Here is a 14,716-nt window from a genome sequence, read left to right on the forward strand (position 1 = left end):
TGCTTTTCTTCATTTTTGTTGCATATAATGCTATAATGTTACTATTTTTTAACGATACGTTTTACTGATGACATTTTACAAACATCTCCTTGACATCTATCAATAAATACATAGACATATACATCATAATGTGTTATATAATAAATATATTTATAATTCGATATAACTCAATTTATGTAAATATCAGTTGCAAAATCAGGTAAAATAATAAATATTGTAATATTGAGATCCTAGTCAACCAATAAATTGTTCTCGTAAGACAAATCATAGTTGAAAAAGTGTTCCATTAGCTAGGGCTGGAAAGAAAATTGAATTTCTTTCTGGCAAATATAAGTAATTGGATGGAGAACGTTCCCTCTTATGTTACTTTATTTAATTATTGTCATCACGGATATTTATCCGCTTTGTTTCTATTCTCTTTGATTGTCTCGCTTTAGTCGATTTAGTTAGCAATCAGAATATATTTCAATTATTCCACATTATGGCAATCTTGAATTTAATATTTTAAACCGTCTTGTATGTCCGATTATATTTTCCTACTAAATTTTTAGATAATTTATTTTATTCTTCTTAAGAATTATTTACAAACAAAAGAAATAAAATATAAGATAGGATTTGTAAAGATTTTTCAGTAAATTTGTTACACTCGAAATAGTGATCTTAAATAATAGTGATCTTAATACGTTTTTGTCGACGAGCTCAACTCTTAGCTCGAGACACTACCCAATGGGTTAATTTTTTAATTTGATTTAGATATCCAGTATGCTACATTTTTAAATAGCGAACTGAATTTGCAGAGACCAACCGAGAGGAACGGTGTCAAATCTTTCAAGGATATCACTTAAACTTTATAAGACCAGGATATATTACACACAGTAAAATAATGTGTGTGTTATCATTGTAATTTAATTTGTAAGTTTTCGAGGCTCAAAACAGAGCAAAATCTTTCATAAATTATATATCAACTTAGCACACAATATCTTATTTACATTAATGTATAGACATAATTTATGCCCAAATGGTTGAAAATGGTTCAGCACAAAATCGAGAAACGACATCTCAACCTACTGAAACTAGCAACTTTTCTAGATTAGAAAACATAATGGCGAAACTAATGGATCAAATGCGTACGATGCTTGGTCTACTCACAACCGTCGTCAGCAAACTTGCCTAATGCCTGAAACGAATAGCTACAAAATCGCCGTCTGGAATGCCAGTGGGCTCCAACAACACGCCAGGGAACTAAAAATGTTCGTAACTGAACAAAATATTGACGTTATGATGGTTTCCGAAACACATTTAATAGGGCAATAAAAGACCTGAAAGAACTAATCCAAATTGAACAAAACCCAGGCCTTAAAGAATACCTAGAAAACTTGACATCAACTGAGGCTACGGACTATTCGTTGTGGAAAGCAACAAAAAAGCTTAGGAGATTCCAGCAGCATAACCCACCTAATAAAAAAACGAAAATAATTGAGTGAGAAGCAATAAAGAGAAGGCCAACATTTTCTAAAAACAATTAAAAAATGTTTTTAAACCTTTCCAGTCTCAGTTACATAAAGATGAGGAAAATAAAATTACTACCTTTCTAGATTCGCCATTTCAAATGGATTTACCGCACAAGAAATTAACGGTCAAAAAAGTTAAACAAACAATAATGAGAGAGATTAATATTAAAAAAGCTCCTGGTTATGACTTAATTACTAGTAAAATTTTAAAAGAACTATCAGAAAAGGGTATAAAATTGTTAACATTTATATTTAATGCTATGTTACGAATGAACTACTTCCCTAGTATCTGGAAAGTAGCTAAAATATTAATGATTCTTAAACCAGGAAAAATACCAGAAGATGTGACCTCCTACCGACCTATAAGTTTATTACCAATAATCACGAAAGTTTTCGAGAAATTATACGTAAAGAAGCTAAACTATATAATAGAAAAAAGAAGAATTATTCCAGAACATGAATTTGGCTTTCGCAATAAGCATGGGACTATAGAACAAGTGCATAGTCTTGTAAACAAAATCAACACTGACCTAAATGCCAAAAGATATTGTTCGGCTGCTTCTCTAGACATATCTCAGGCTTTTGACAAAGTATGGCATACGGGCTTGCAGATTAAACTAAAGAAACTTCTCCTTCATCCGGACTATCAGTTACTAAAATCGTATCTCACTGATAGACGTTTAATTGTAAATCAAGGCGATGAACATACCGAATTAAATCCCATATATTCAGGAGTTCCGCAAAGAGTGTACTGGGTCCAGTACTGTAACTTCCGTATACGGCTGATCTGCCCACCACAAAAATAACTACTGTGGCAACATATGCAGACGACACAGCAATCTTAGCATCCCATGAAGATATAGTCACAGCATCAATAAACCTACAAACCATGGCATATTAAAGCCAATGAAACAAAATCCACGCATATAACATTTACCCTGCCTAGAAGAACATGTCCACCAGCGAATATCAATCATCGTCAACTCACCCAAGCAGAGCATGTTAAATATCTTGGTATGCACTTAGATCGACGCCTAACCTCGAAGAAGCACATGCTCTCTAAACGGAAAAAGGTTGGACTCAAATTATATCAAATGTATTGGCTCATCGGGCGCAAATCCAAGTTATCATTAGATAACAAGGTATTGCGGTATGAGTTTATACTCAAGCCTATTTGGGCATATGAAATCCAACTATGGGGTACCGCTAGCAAATATAATATATCCATCATTCAACGGTTCCTAAATAAGGTGTTGCGTGCCATTGTTGATGCTCCGTACTATGTTTCAAATAAAGTGATAGAACGCGATATTCCTCTAGAATCTATAACCAGTGTAATTCAACGTGTTTGTGTGAAATAGTTCGAAAGAGTGTCAGTGCATCCCAGTGTACTCGCTAATCAGCTAAATATGCGACGTGATAGTTAAGTGAGCAAAGTAAAACGTTTAACACCACCTGATCTGATTACTGGACATATGTAAACTTTAGAATAAGCTTTAGAATAAGACTAATTAATTAAGATAATATTTTATACAGAAGATTGCTTAATGAAGTGATTTTCTACATGCCATGTATATATAATATAGACATAAGAAATACTTATTGCCAATAAGGCAGATTGTGGAATCACGAAGAGTAATGAAAAAAATATTAATGTATTTATAGAACCAAAAATATTAATGCGGACATGAAAGAAAAAATTTCCATACTGGTTGCACCCAGGTCAGACAGTAAACACCAGCGACTGATTGGAGGTTATTCCCCGCCTCGAGATGAAAGCAGTTCGGAAATTCCGCAAGAGGTTTTTGCCCATCAACGTCTTAAATGCATGTTATATACGAAGTGACTTTACTGTTAAAAAGTTCGCAAAATTTAATTATGCATGACTAAGTGGTATTAGTATGAAAATGTTGAAAGTGTTGTAATTAATGTTTACCAAGTAAAATTTTATTATAAGCAATAATTTATTTTTTATCCTCTTACGAAGAGATAATTCAAATTTTCATTCAAAAAAGATTTAATTTCTAATGAAACTATAAGAAATAAAGGGAGAAGAATTATTTACAAATAATTGTTCCTGTGATTCACAAAACAAAAATGAAAGATTTTAAAAAAATTCTAAATTTCATTCCAATCTTTAGTTAACATTGTGGTTAATTTGGTCACTAAACCAAAAAAGTTAGTGTATTTTACTTTTCTAGTACTACTAAAGTACTGGGGCCATTATGATGTCGAATGTATTACCTATCGCCATTTATAAACTGGTTTTAAAATCGGCCAAAAGTTTCCCTCTCATTTTATTCTAGTTAAAAAGAAATGCAATGCTGATACGACCGAACATTCAACCGAATCAGCTTACTTAAGTCGTCTATTTGTAAAACATTTGTTAAATGCTTCAAAACATTAGTGATAATAACTACATGTTACGCTGTTTTGTCTCTTTGCTTGTTTCAGTATATTTTAAACCGCTTAATTATTGACTTGAATAGTGACTCAGAATGTAACAGTGACTGAAATTTCAAATGAAAAAAGAAATTTTCCGAATATGATCTCATTCGAACATTTACCTAGAAAAGGTGATGAAAATATAAACAACTAAAGGTAAGTATATAATATAGGATAACTGTAAGATCACTGTGTATAATTGTTTAGAATATACATGAGTATATAGTTAGAATGTATGAGGAGAAAGGAATAGCAACTGTTTTGCAGATATGGTAAATATATTAGGGATAACGCAGTGATTAAATCTACAACACAGGTACTAACAAAAGAGAATACGGAAAATACAGTGATATCAGAATGACTTGATAAGGAAACACCTTAATGAAGGAAACGTAGAACTAAACGTAACCGAAAAAAAAACCTAATAATGAGAACAAATAATTACTTAATTAACTTAGTAGCGAATTCACATCTTCACCTAGTCAAAATTAGTTAAGAGGGATAAGGCCGGATAATTTTAGAAACGATCAGCAGATTAACAATTCGTTTCCGATATCCGTTTGCCGCCTTAAATATTTTCGAAAAATTAATAGAGTAAGTACAGAAGAATTCGTCATCAATAACGTTGATGTATAACAAAAGTAAGTTGTTATATTCACTATATATTAGTTATGTACGTTAAACTAGTAATTTTAAAGGTAACGTTAACGTTGTAACATAAAAACAAAAACTAATTTATAGATATATAACTGTAAAGATATTTTACAATCAAATTCAAGCCATTCATCGACCAAAACGTAAACCACAACTACGTCATAATACGTGAATCATTCAGAGTGCAAAACGTTTTGTAGTAATTTTGCGTTTTAATTTCACTCTACGTGATCTTTGTTTCTAGTTCTTGGAAGCGAATTTTAATTGATTTCTTAAAATATAAAATCACTATTAAATTCACATAAACACTTTATCTTAGACCCACAAATTATGGAAATGATGCATTTCAAAATATTTACAGAGAGGAAATAGTTTTTAAAATGGAGAACTAAAAGATTTTCTACTATTGAATTATTGCGAGAATCCGGAATATTAAAAATATGGATAAAACAACTAAATAAAAATATTTATTTTGTCAAGGTTGACTATGTATTTCATTGGATTGTAATTAGATTTATATGATGAGACCATCTCAAATCTAATACTGGTGTAAGTTGCCAACAATATGAATGTAACACATCAATTGAAAAGTCCCCGGTCTACCATAGTAAAACACATTTTTTGGCAAAATTATTGTTTTTTATTAAACATAATCCCCTTTAAGGGTGATACACTGATTATAGCGACTCTCCAACTTTTCGATACCATTTTTGTAGTACGATTTGTCCTTTGCATCAAAATAGGCCTATGTTTCGGCGATCACCTCTTCATTAGACGAAAATTTCTTCCCAGCGAGCAAACATTCATGCATCCCAAAATACAGACGCCATAATCTTGCCAGCCAACTGTTGCGTTTTCCCACATTTTGAAGCAGGTTTATCGTTTGCAGTTCACACGGATGAGTGTCGATTGAACTTCGAAGTGAAATGATGGAGCCATGTTTCACCTATTGTCACATATCAACGCAAAAACTCGGGTTTATTACGCTTGATCATCTTTAAACACTTCTCCGATCATCAACTCGTTGTTGTTTTTGGTCAAAAGTGAGCTCGCGCGGCACCCACTTTGCACAGAGCTTTCTCATACCCGAATATTCATGAATAATATGATGTACACGTTCAGTTGATATATTGAGAGTGTCTGCTATTTCATTTAATTTCACTTTACGGTCATTTAAAATCATTTTGTGGATTTTTTAATGTTTTCATCGGAAACAACCTCTTCTGGACGTTTACTGCGTTCACCGTCTTCGGTGCTCACTTCACCACGTCTAAACTTGTTCTAAACTAAGCTAATTCACAAACTAATGATGCAACAGCTGTCAAATTTATACATGCATTTTTGAGGGTTAGAAATCATATAGATTTAATTCTAGTAGCGCCATCTATGTCTATGTGTCAGGGCAAGGATTTTTCAATTGATCTGTTATTTGATGAAAATTATTTACTACCTTTTCTACAACATTTTTGCTACATTTTTAACAAAACAAGTACTTTTTCTGTCAAATTATTGAACTGGTTTAGTGGTAACATGTAATAATATAAGAAAAAATAAATATAAGTAAAACAGTATAAGAATCTAAAAAATTAATGAACATCAATCATCAATTCTGTAAGCATTTTTTGATGATCTCACTAGTGTTTTCAGTATTACTTACTATTTTATATGAAAATTTTTAACACATTTTGATCGTTTTTCCGTACAACTGTTAAACCTTTTTTTTTCATACAACCCTTTCCCTGGGAATCACAAATAATACAAAAAAGAATTAACCAAATAGATACAGAAATTTAAAAGTGATAGCATACATTATTCATAAAAAAACATTCAAACAAAAGCATTTCATAAATTAACATCACAAATGATTTTTTGTATGTTGATAGATTGAATAAGCAAATACATTTACTAACAAAATAGCACTTAGGTCAAGAACAAGACCACAGCCACAGCATATATTCCAAGTATCGATATAAATAGTTGGACAGTTTACACTGACCTCTTGAACACATACAGTATAAAGAATGATTTAATTAAAAATAAGGGGAAATTCACATTCGCAATAAACTAAATAATAGTTCATTATTATTCAAACTATTTCGTTATCAAGATATTTAGTATCGATATAAACAGTTCGACAGTTTACACTGACCTCTTGAACGCATACAGTATACAGAGTGATTTAATTAAAAATAAGGGGAAATTCACATTCGCAATAAACTAAATAACAGTTCATTATTATTCAAACATTCAACAATTTATTATCAAGATACTTAATAAGTATGTAAGAATATATCATATGATAAAATATATTTATTTAATCAAAACTGAGTACTTAATATGTAGAGATTTGTAATATAATAAACACGCTTGTCTCTCCGTCATCTAATATATATTTATTTACTCATGATGTATTCTACAACATTTATTAAACTTATTTAACTCATAACTTGAAATGTAACGTATCGAATTAAATAGAACAGCCTAATATAGTTATTTAAATATTAATAAAATCATACCAGATAATTTTTAAAGAAAACAAACAAAATATTCTATTAAAGCAATTATCAAATACTATCTGACATTAGGTTCCCATGGCCTTGATTTTTTTTACTTCATGAAACATAACAGGCAAACAGTTTTCAACATTTCAACAGTTCCTTCTTCTTATTGGTACCCCTTGATTTAGCGCAGATTTGAATCTTGAAAGATTTAAATATTTATTATTTTTACCTGCAATACCTTTGACACTGTGGTAGGCAAGTAGCAAGAACTAACTGAAATATCTACAACTTAGATAATAAAAGTACAAACTGAAATCTGCCGTTTAACAAAAGATGAAGCTACTAGTCATCCAGTCAAGGTGTGTCCACCATTCCACAAATGAATGAACATTAATAATTTTGACATCACAAACACCATTTACAGGAAATAAAGAGAAAGACAAGTTGCTTTTTTACTTTTAATTCTAAAAATTGCAACTGTAAAGTATAGAATGATTCACATCAGGTGATTTTCGGGTGGTAAACAAAAAGTATCCAGGAGCAGTAAAGACGCAGAATTGAAGGAGGTACTGTAGGAAGATTGCAGCCAAGGTCAGCAAAAATTTGCCCATTCATTGGACGTTACTCAACAAGCCATTTCCCATCGATGAGATATTTTCCAACCTTGAGAATGCTTCAAAAAGAAGGATGTTGACAACTATAAAGATGTTGAACAGTGTTTTTTCAAATGTCAGTAACAGACGATATTCTTCTAAAACAGTTTAATTCTTTTGAAAATATGAAAATATGGGTCAATTTTTGTATGGCCTTCAAAAAACGTAAAACACATGTTATCTGAAAGATGAACCAAGTATTTGGGTAATAAAGTTTTATAAATTAAAAAATGACGACTTTCATTTTGTACTCCTAATAAATAAATAATGTAGTTATTAAATTTCCTATGAATCTAATTTAATATGAATATTAAATGAACGAAATAAACAAAAACAACCTTAACCATATTCATTATATTTCATTTCATCAATTCCAACAAATTTAAACAATAAAGATAATTCCCCTAATATTTAATAAAAAATGTAGTAGTTTCTTATTAAACTTCACTAATATATTTTATAGAAACATTGCTAAATATTTCCGGGTAAATACCTGTTAACAAAAAAAAAACTTAAAATGGTAAAGGTTTCTTCGTAATTTATATGAAACCATTCATCATTTATGAACGTAAACTATTAACACGTCATCTAGTATGTGCTTCATTCAGGCGATCAAAACTAAAATACAAGAGAAGGCATTTTTATTGCAAATTTATTTTGTAATGTGATCAAGATAATTAAATATATAAAATTTTAACAGCTGCCTAGTACTATAACATATATAATAAAGTTATGTTAAATTATATGCTTAGTTATATTGCTTAGTTAGTTAAAATATAGTTAAACGTAATAAATTGATATAAAAACGAGTTGTATTTTTATCCGCCCTTGATTAAACCTGCCTGAGCAGCTACACCAACGTAGTCACTGACCAAAGGAAGGTTTTCCCGAGCCCTGTCTCTGACTCTACGCACAGCTTTTTCCTGTGATGTAAATTTATATTAAGATAACCTGCTATTATTATTAAAAACAGAAAATATATATTTACCAAGCTTTTCAGTCTTTTCTTTAACCAACTGGGTCTTGCATTAACGGACTGAAATGTTAAACTAACAATCAGTAAAACGAACACTAACATTACAGAGAGCCTCATATCGAATGTTACAAGAGCTGTTAAATGATATACACATAATCATGATATCTAAGATGTTTCTTTTTATATTCGACATAAAAGCCATAATATAATCCTTTTAAAAACGTATAATTAGTATAATTATAAAATTCCATTAGCACAATCGTGATACTAATTATTTTAATTAATAATTACATAGTGTAATTTCCTTAAAAAGAATATAGGATGATATCGTATTAGAACTATAAAAAATCTGCACTTAAATTGTCCAATTTTTTTCTAATTGTTATAATATGTTTTTGTGTTCCTCCTCAAGGTCCTGTGCTTATAACCCCCCCCCACATCTTTTTATCGCCACAATAGACTCCCTACCTAAATTTAAAGATCCTAAACTGTTAAGGACACCATTCTTAACCTTTGTTTCTGGATTAATGTTTCCAAATTCATAGAAGCTACTCAAAACACAGCAATCCAGACTTTTTTAGGCGTTTTTAATACCTCCCCATCTATTAGCCTGTATAGTTTCTCCACTACACTGTCACTTGCTTTTTGACGCAATTACCTAGCCGTTAAATTTTCATTCAGATTATAATCCTCCCACAAGTAGCTTCAATCAAAGACTAACGTAATGACTTCTAAAGCTAGAACAACATTAAGGATTGTCATTCTCTCAACTAGCAACGGCCTTCAGAATTTCAAAGTTTTATCCATACTCCCTCCAAAATGCCCAACACGGAGATACTACCATAACCTTATTTGTACAGATGGCTCTTAATCTACAAAAAGCAACATCAAGAAGATCTTCTAAACTATATGATCATGTTTTAATGCCGTTTGCTGACTTATAATGTTAATTTTATTAGTTTAAAATGCACATTTGTAACACATTGCTGACAATCTGATTAATCTTTACCGACCTTGCATTCACTGGTTTTATCTATTGATTCAATCCGTAATTGGTGCTTAGTGTTTGAGCTATGAAATATCTATCTATCGGACTACTTGATATCGAATTCACTGAGTTGCAAACAACCAAAAAAAAAGACTGTAGATTTACATCTTCATTACAATGAATCACTATGCATTATTTGTTTTTCGACTGTAAAATGTAAACAATAATTTATTTCATATATTATATATAAAACGCTAGTTACATTTATAATATCGTTATATCATTTTGTAATATAAATCCCATTAAATATTTATTGCCCATTGAACGGATTGTGAAATACTAAGAAAATAATTAAAAACATTATTTATCTAATTCAAAATATTCAAAATTATTTTGTTTTTGTTTGATAATTATTATAATTATAAGTTTGATAAGATAATTATTAATTAATAATAATTGCACCTTCACTATACTACATTAAACATATTTATTGCATCATTACCCTTTAATTCATTAATACTAATAATACTGACACATTCTATCAATCATATGCTCTTTTAAGATAATATATATTAAAAAATGTCCAGAATAATTAAAAATATTTCATATTTAATCGTGAAATAATTTCTGAAATCAATTAACAACATTGTGGTAATATACAAAAAAACACATTACAACACAATAGATAGTATCAAGGTCAAAGAACTACACATCGAGTAACAAAGAATTTCTACTAACAAGATTCCTGATAAATAATTTCTTTACAATATAAATCAAGACCAATAACAAGAAAATGATTCAAACCCTATTAAAATTACAGCAATTGGATTCCAGTATCAAAAAATTAATACATGGGAAATCATTAGATAGTAAGAATTACCAATATATGTCATCACGACATACTCCGAAATTCCGAAAACTTTAAGGAATTAAAACTATTGATAGTATAGTAAGTAAAACTAGCATTAGGGCCTATATTAATTAACTCTACTGAGGATGCAGTAAAAAATATCATTATTTTCTGAAAAAATATCGATATTTTCTTGGCCAATATATCGATATATCGATATTTTTTCAGAATAAACTAAATATCATTTTTAATTTTTTTAATACAATTTTTAAATATAACCTTTAAAATTGGTACTTAATTTTCAAAGCTTATCAAATATTTCACTATTATTTAAGAAATTTAGAAAAAAATTAGTTTCACACTACTACATCGAAATATTTTTTTGTAAAATATCAATATTTTTTATACTTATTGCAAAAAAAATATCAATATTTTTTTCATCATTTCATATCGATATATCGATATTTTTTAAATATCGATATGATTTTTTTTTTGGTGCGCAACACCCTAAACTCTACTGTTTTTGTAGATTACTAGGTTTTGTCAACACAAAATCAATCAAGATCAAGATTTGAATCCTTTAAGTATGTGTTCTGTTCGAGTATTATTCAATAATTGTAATACTTCGGTACTAACATAAGTTGAGTTTCTTTGCGATTCTCTTAATTGCCTGAGTAACAATCGGTAAGTACTTGAAGGTCTCAGTGTATGTAGTCATTTCTGTGGTATCTATAATACCTCTCATGATGAGATAGCCTTAGAATCTTCTATATATTAAAAGTAAATTTTGTCTCCCTTTTGCAGAAAACGGGAGCACGGAGTACCTAGAGAAGTTATATCCAGGAAGAATTTTTTATTGTAAATCTGTTTAATCGAAAATATAACCCTAACATAGATTAACAAAATTTGGGATTAACCAGAGTCATCTGCCCTCTTTTTTACAAAATGATGAATTGTGAATGCAGAATAACTACGAAAATATATTCTTAGTTAAGAGTTCATAGTAACTGAAATTGTACTGAAGATACATAGACATATTTTAAAGGTTAATAAGATTTTTCAGTAAATTTTAGTAGCATTAACTTCTAATTCATTTCAGGTTTCATTAGTAATTGCATTTCCTAACAAAGCACTAACCGAATTTTGCAGCTAATAATTACGTTAATCTATGAATCAATAGTTTAAATGAATTTTACAAATAATATTAACAGTTATTAAATTATTATATGAATGAACTACAACTCCATAATTTTCATACATGGAACACATTAGACAAATAGAAGAAATTAGGAATTATTAACAGACATTTTGTAAACATTCTAAAGCACTGTTAAATTAAAGTGTTTATTTTATTTAACATTAAGACACTGATTAATGGTTAATGAACTTGAACTGTGAAACTGAACCTTGTATTTTAATTATTTATTTTATAGATCTAAGTTTTGAAAAGTTAATAGTTTATTTAATATATGTAAATAAATTTATTTAATATATATTTCTAAATTATAAAAAATGTGTGATTGTAGTGTAGTAGCATAACATATGATTTTCAAATTATTCTGTTTACTCTATTATGTAAGAAACATTACTAAATCTTATTTAATTAACTTAATAAATCGTGGTCGACTTTCGACCACTATGCGATCGCTAGTAGAAATAAATGTTTATATTTCTGTAATAATTGAATTTTATTTCTGTAACAATTTGATCTGTTTATATTTCTGTAACAATTTGAAGATAATGATAACGTTTAAGGAGAAATGTAGCCGACCATACTTATAAGCCGGATCAATACATTCGTCATCACATACGTTCTGTTCGTGAAGTAAAACGCGATAATAATGAAATTGTTTCCTTTATACATTATAATTATTTTATTAATTGCCGCTATAGTCAGTGGTGACAAAATTAACCACGCTTGGTGGAAAAAATTTTTACAGGTATATTTGATATATTTAATTTTTAATAAATATATATTCCGATTTATTATCAGTAATTATATGTCAGTAAATTATAGGCAAACAGAGTTCGAGAAATGAATGACACTGTTGAACAACATCCACAGTAGACAGAATAACTATTAAGAAATTTGCTTCAAAAAGTTAATGTTATGTTGCACATCATGAAATAAAAATATATTTTTTAGGATTATTTTTTTTATTTTCATAAATAAAAACTGAAATTTGGTACTCTTTTTATTTATATCCTATGACTTATCAAACACTATTGGGTTTCGACATTTTAAAAATTATTGCGGTTTTTTTTTACAAAATGTCTTTACATAAAATTCAAGCGACCTCCTAACCCAATGTCTGGAAGGAATTTAATAGGCCGTTTAATGTCGCAAAATCTTATCAATCTCATATTAATGGATCAAGTTCTATTTGAGGTCAAACAATTATCACAATTATCAATTTCGCTTCCACGTTGACATTTCTGAATTTGAGCATAATATTTGCCTTATACACTGGCAAACACACCATTGCCTTTTTACTAGACCTCTCAATACCTTTGATAGAGTTGATCGACCTAAAGGGCATATCCGAATGTTCCGAGTGTTATCCACAATATAATTTTATAAATCTGTTCAGACGACTTCTTCCTTTCTTCCTTTAGGTTCATCAAGCTTCTATGTTTGGTCCCAATTTCAGTGTCGCCATTGACGGTTTATCTATACTTATAGCTCCTAGACTATACTAAAGACTGTTCATAGACAATATATTCATTTAATACTCAGATAAATATCAGGGGAGAATTCTACAGGGTGTGCTCTCTCGCCTTGCTGCCTGCTACTCAACTACCATTCTCCAGGTGTCCCCCTCCAAACTTATATCAATCCACTTCTACATCTAACGCCCACCATAACGTTCATAATATATTTTAACAACATTGATATTAAATTAACAGGTCAATTTAGAAGTCCCCAGCCTGGCACATAGATTGGCGCTACTAGAATTAAATCCATATGTTTTTAGTTAGCCCTAACCGTCAAAAGATGCGTGTATAAATTTGACAGCTGTCGGATCATTAATTTGTGAATTATAGCATTTTGAGTGAAGCAACTTTTGTTTTAAAAAATGGCTAAAAAGGAATCTCGCGTGTTGATAAAATATTGCTTTATGAAGGGAAAAAATACAGTTGAAGCAAAAACTTTACAGTTGATGCCGAGTTTCTGAACGCTGCCCCAAGAAGATCAACCATCAAGGATTGGTATGCTAAGTTTAGAAGTGGTGAAATGAGCACCGAAGACGGCGAATGCAGTAGACGCCCAAAAGAGGTTGTTACCGACGAAAACATTTAAAAAATCCACAAAATGATTTTGAATGACCGTAAATTGAAATAGAATTAAATAGCAGACACTATAAAGATATCAACTGAACGTGTACATCATATCATTCATTTGGGTATGATAAAGCTCTGTGCAAAGTGGGTGCCGCGCGAGCTGACTTTTGGCTCTATCATTTCACTCCGTCAAGTCCTATCAACAGTCATCCGAGTGGACTACACACGATGAACCTGCTCCAAAGCATTTTCATATTTCATTGAATAATTTTCATTGAGTACTTTGAAAAAGGAAAGACTGTCAACAGCGACCATTACCTAGCGTTATTGGGCCGTTTGGAAAACGAAATCGCCGAAAAACGGCCTCATTTGAAAAAAATGAAAGTGCTGCTTCACCAAGACAATACACCGCGTCACAAGTCAATGAAAACGATGGCAAAAATCTATAAACTGAGGCCTATTTTGAAGCAAAGGACAAACAAATCGTACTACAAAAATGGTATCGAAAAGCTGGGGGGTCACTATAATCAGTGTATCACCCTTGAAGGGAATTCTGTTAAATAAAAAAAATAATTTTGCCAAAAAAAAAATGTGTTTTACTATGGTAGACCGGTGACTTTTCAACTGACCTGTTAGATAATCTCAAATGTTTAGGAATCATATTTTCAGCAGGTTTTCTTGGAGACTATACTTCAATGATTTGAAAAACAATTGCAACTTGGAACGTTATTGTAAGCGATTTTTTATCGATTTTTTCATAACCTTGAAACCGCTTCCTAATCCAATATCTAGAAGGTATTTAATACACTGTTTTATCGCAAAGTCTTATCCATTTGATCATAATGGAGCAAGGTCT

The 14,716-nt window shown here is 30.3% G+C and overlaps 1 protein-coding gene and 1 long non-coding RNA gene across 2 annotated transcripts; one reads left to right on the plus strand and one right to left on the minus strand.

The window, feature by feature from the left end:
- Positions 1–8,431: 8,431 nt before the first annotated feature.
- On the minus strand, positions 8,432–8,877 carry LOC143191706 (uncharacterized). Its single transcript, XM_076397067.1, has 2 exons — positions 8,753–8,877; positions 8,432–8,687 (listed from the first exon to the last, which is right to left on the minus strand). The coding sequence occupies exons 1-2, from the start codon at positions 8,855–8,857 to the stop codon at positions 8,583–8,585; spliced, it is 210 nt and encodes a 69-aa protein (XP_076253182.1). The 5' UTR covers positions 8,858–8,877; the 3' UTR covers positions 8,432–8,582.
- Positions 8,878–12,394: 3,517 nt separating this feature from the next.
- LOC143191707 (uncharacterized) lies at positions 12,395–12,739 on the plus strand. The gene is made up of 2 exons (XR_013004598.1): positions 12,395–12,518; positions 12,596–12,739. It is a non-coding gene; the product is annotated as an uncharacterized LOC143191707 (long non-coding RNA).
- The last annotated feature ends 1,977 nt before the right edge of the window (positions 12,740–14,716 follow it).

Source organism: Rhynchophorus ferrugineus, unplaced genomic scaffold (genome assembly GCF_030347505.1).
Source record: "Rhynchophorus ferrugineus isolate W39M unplaced genomic scaffold, kcgeb_rfMv2 rfM2, whole genome shotgun sequence".
Lineage (NCBI taxonomy): Eukaryota > Metazoa > Arthropoda > Insecta > Coleoptera > Curculionidae > Rhynchophorus > Rhynchophorus ferrugineus.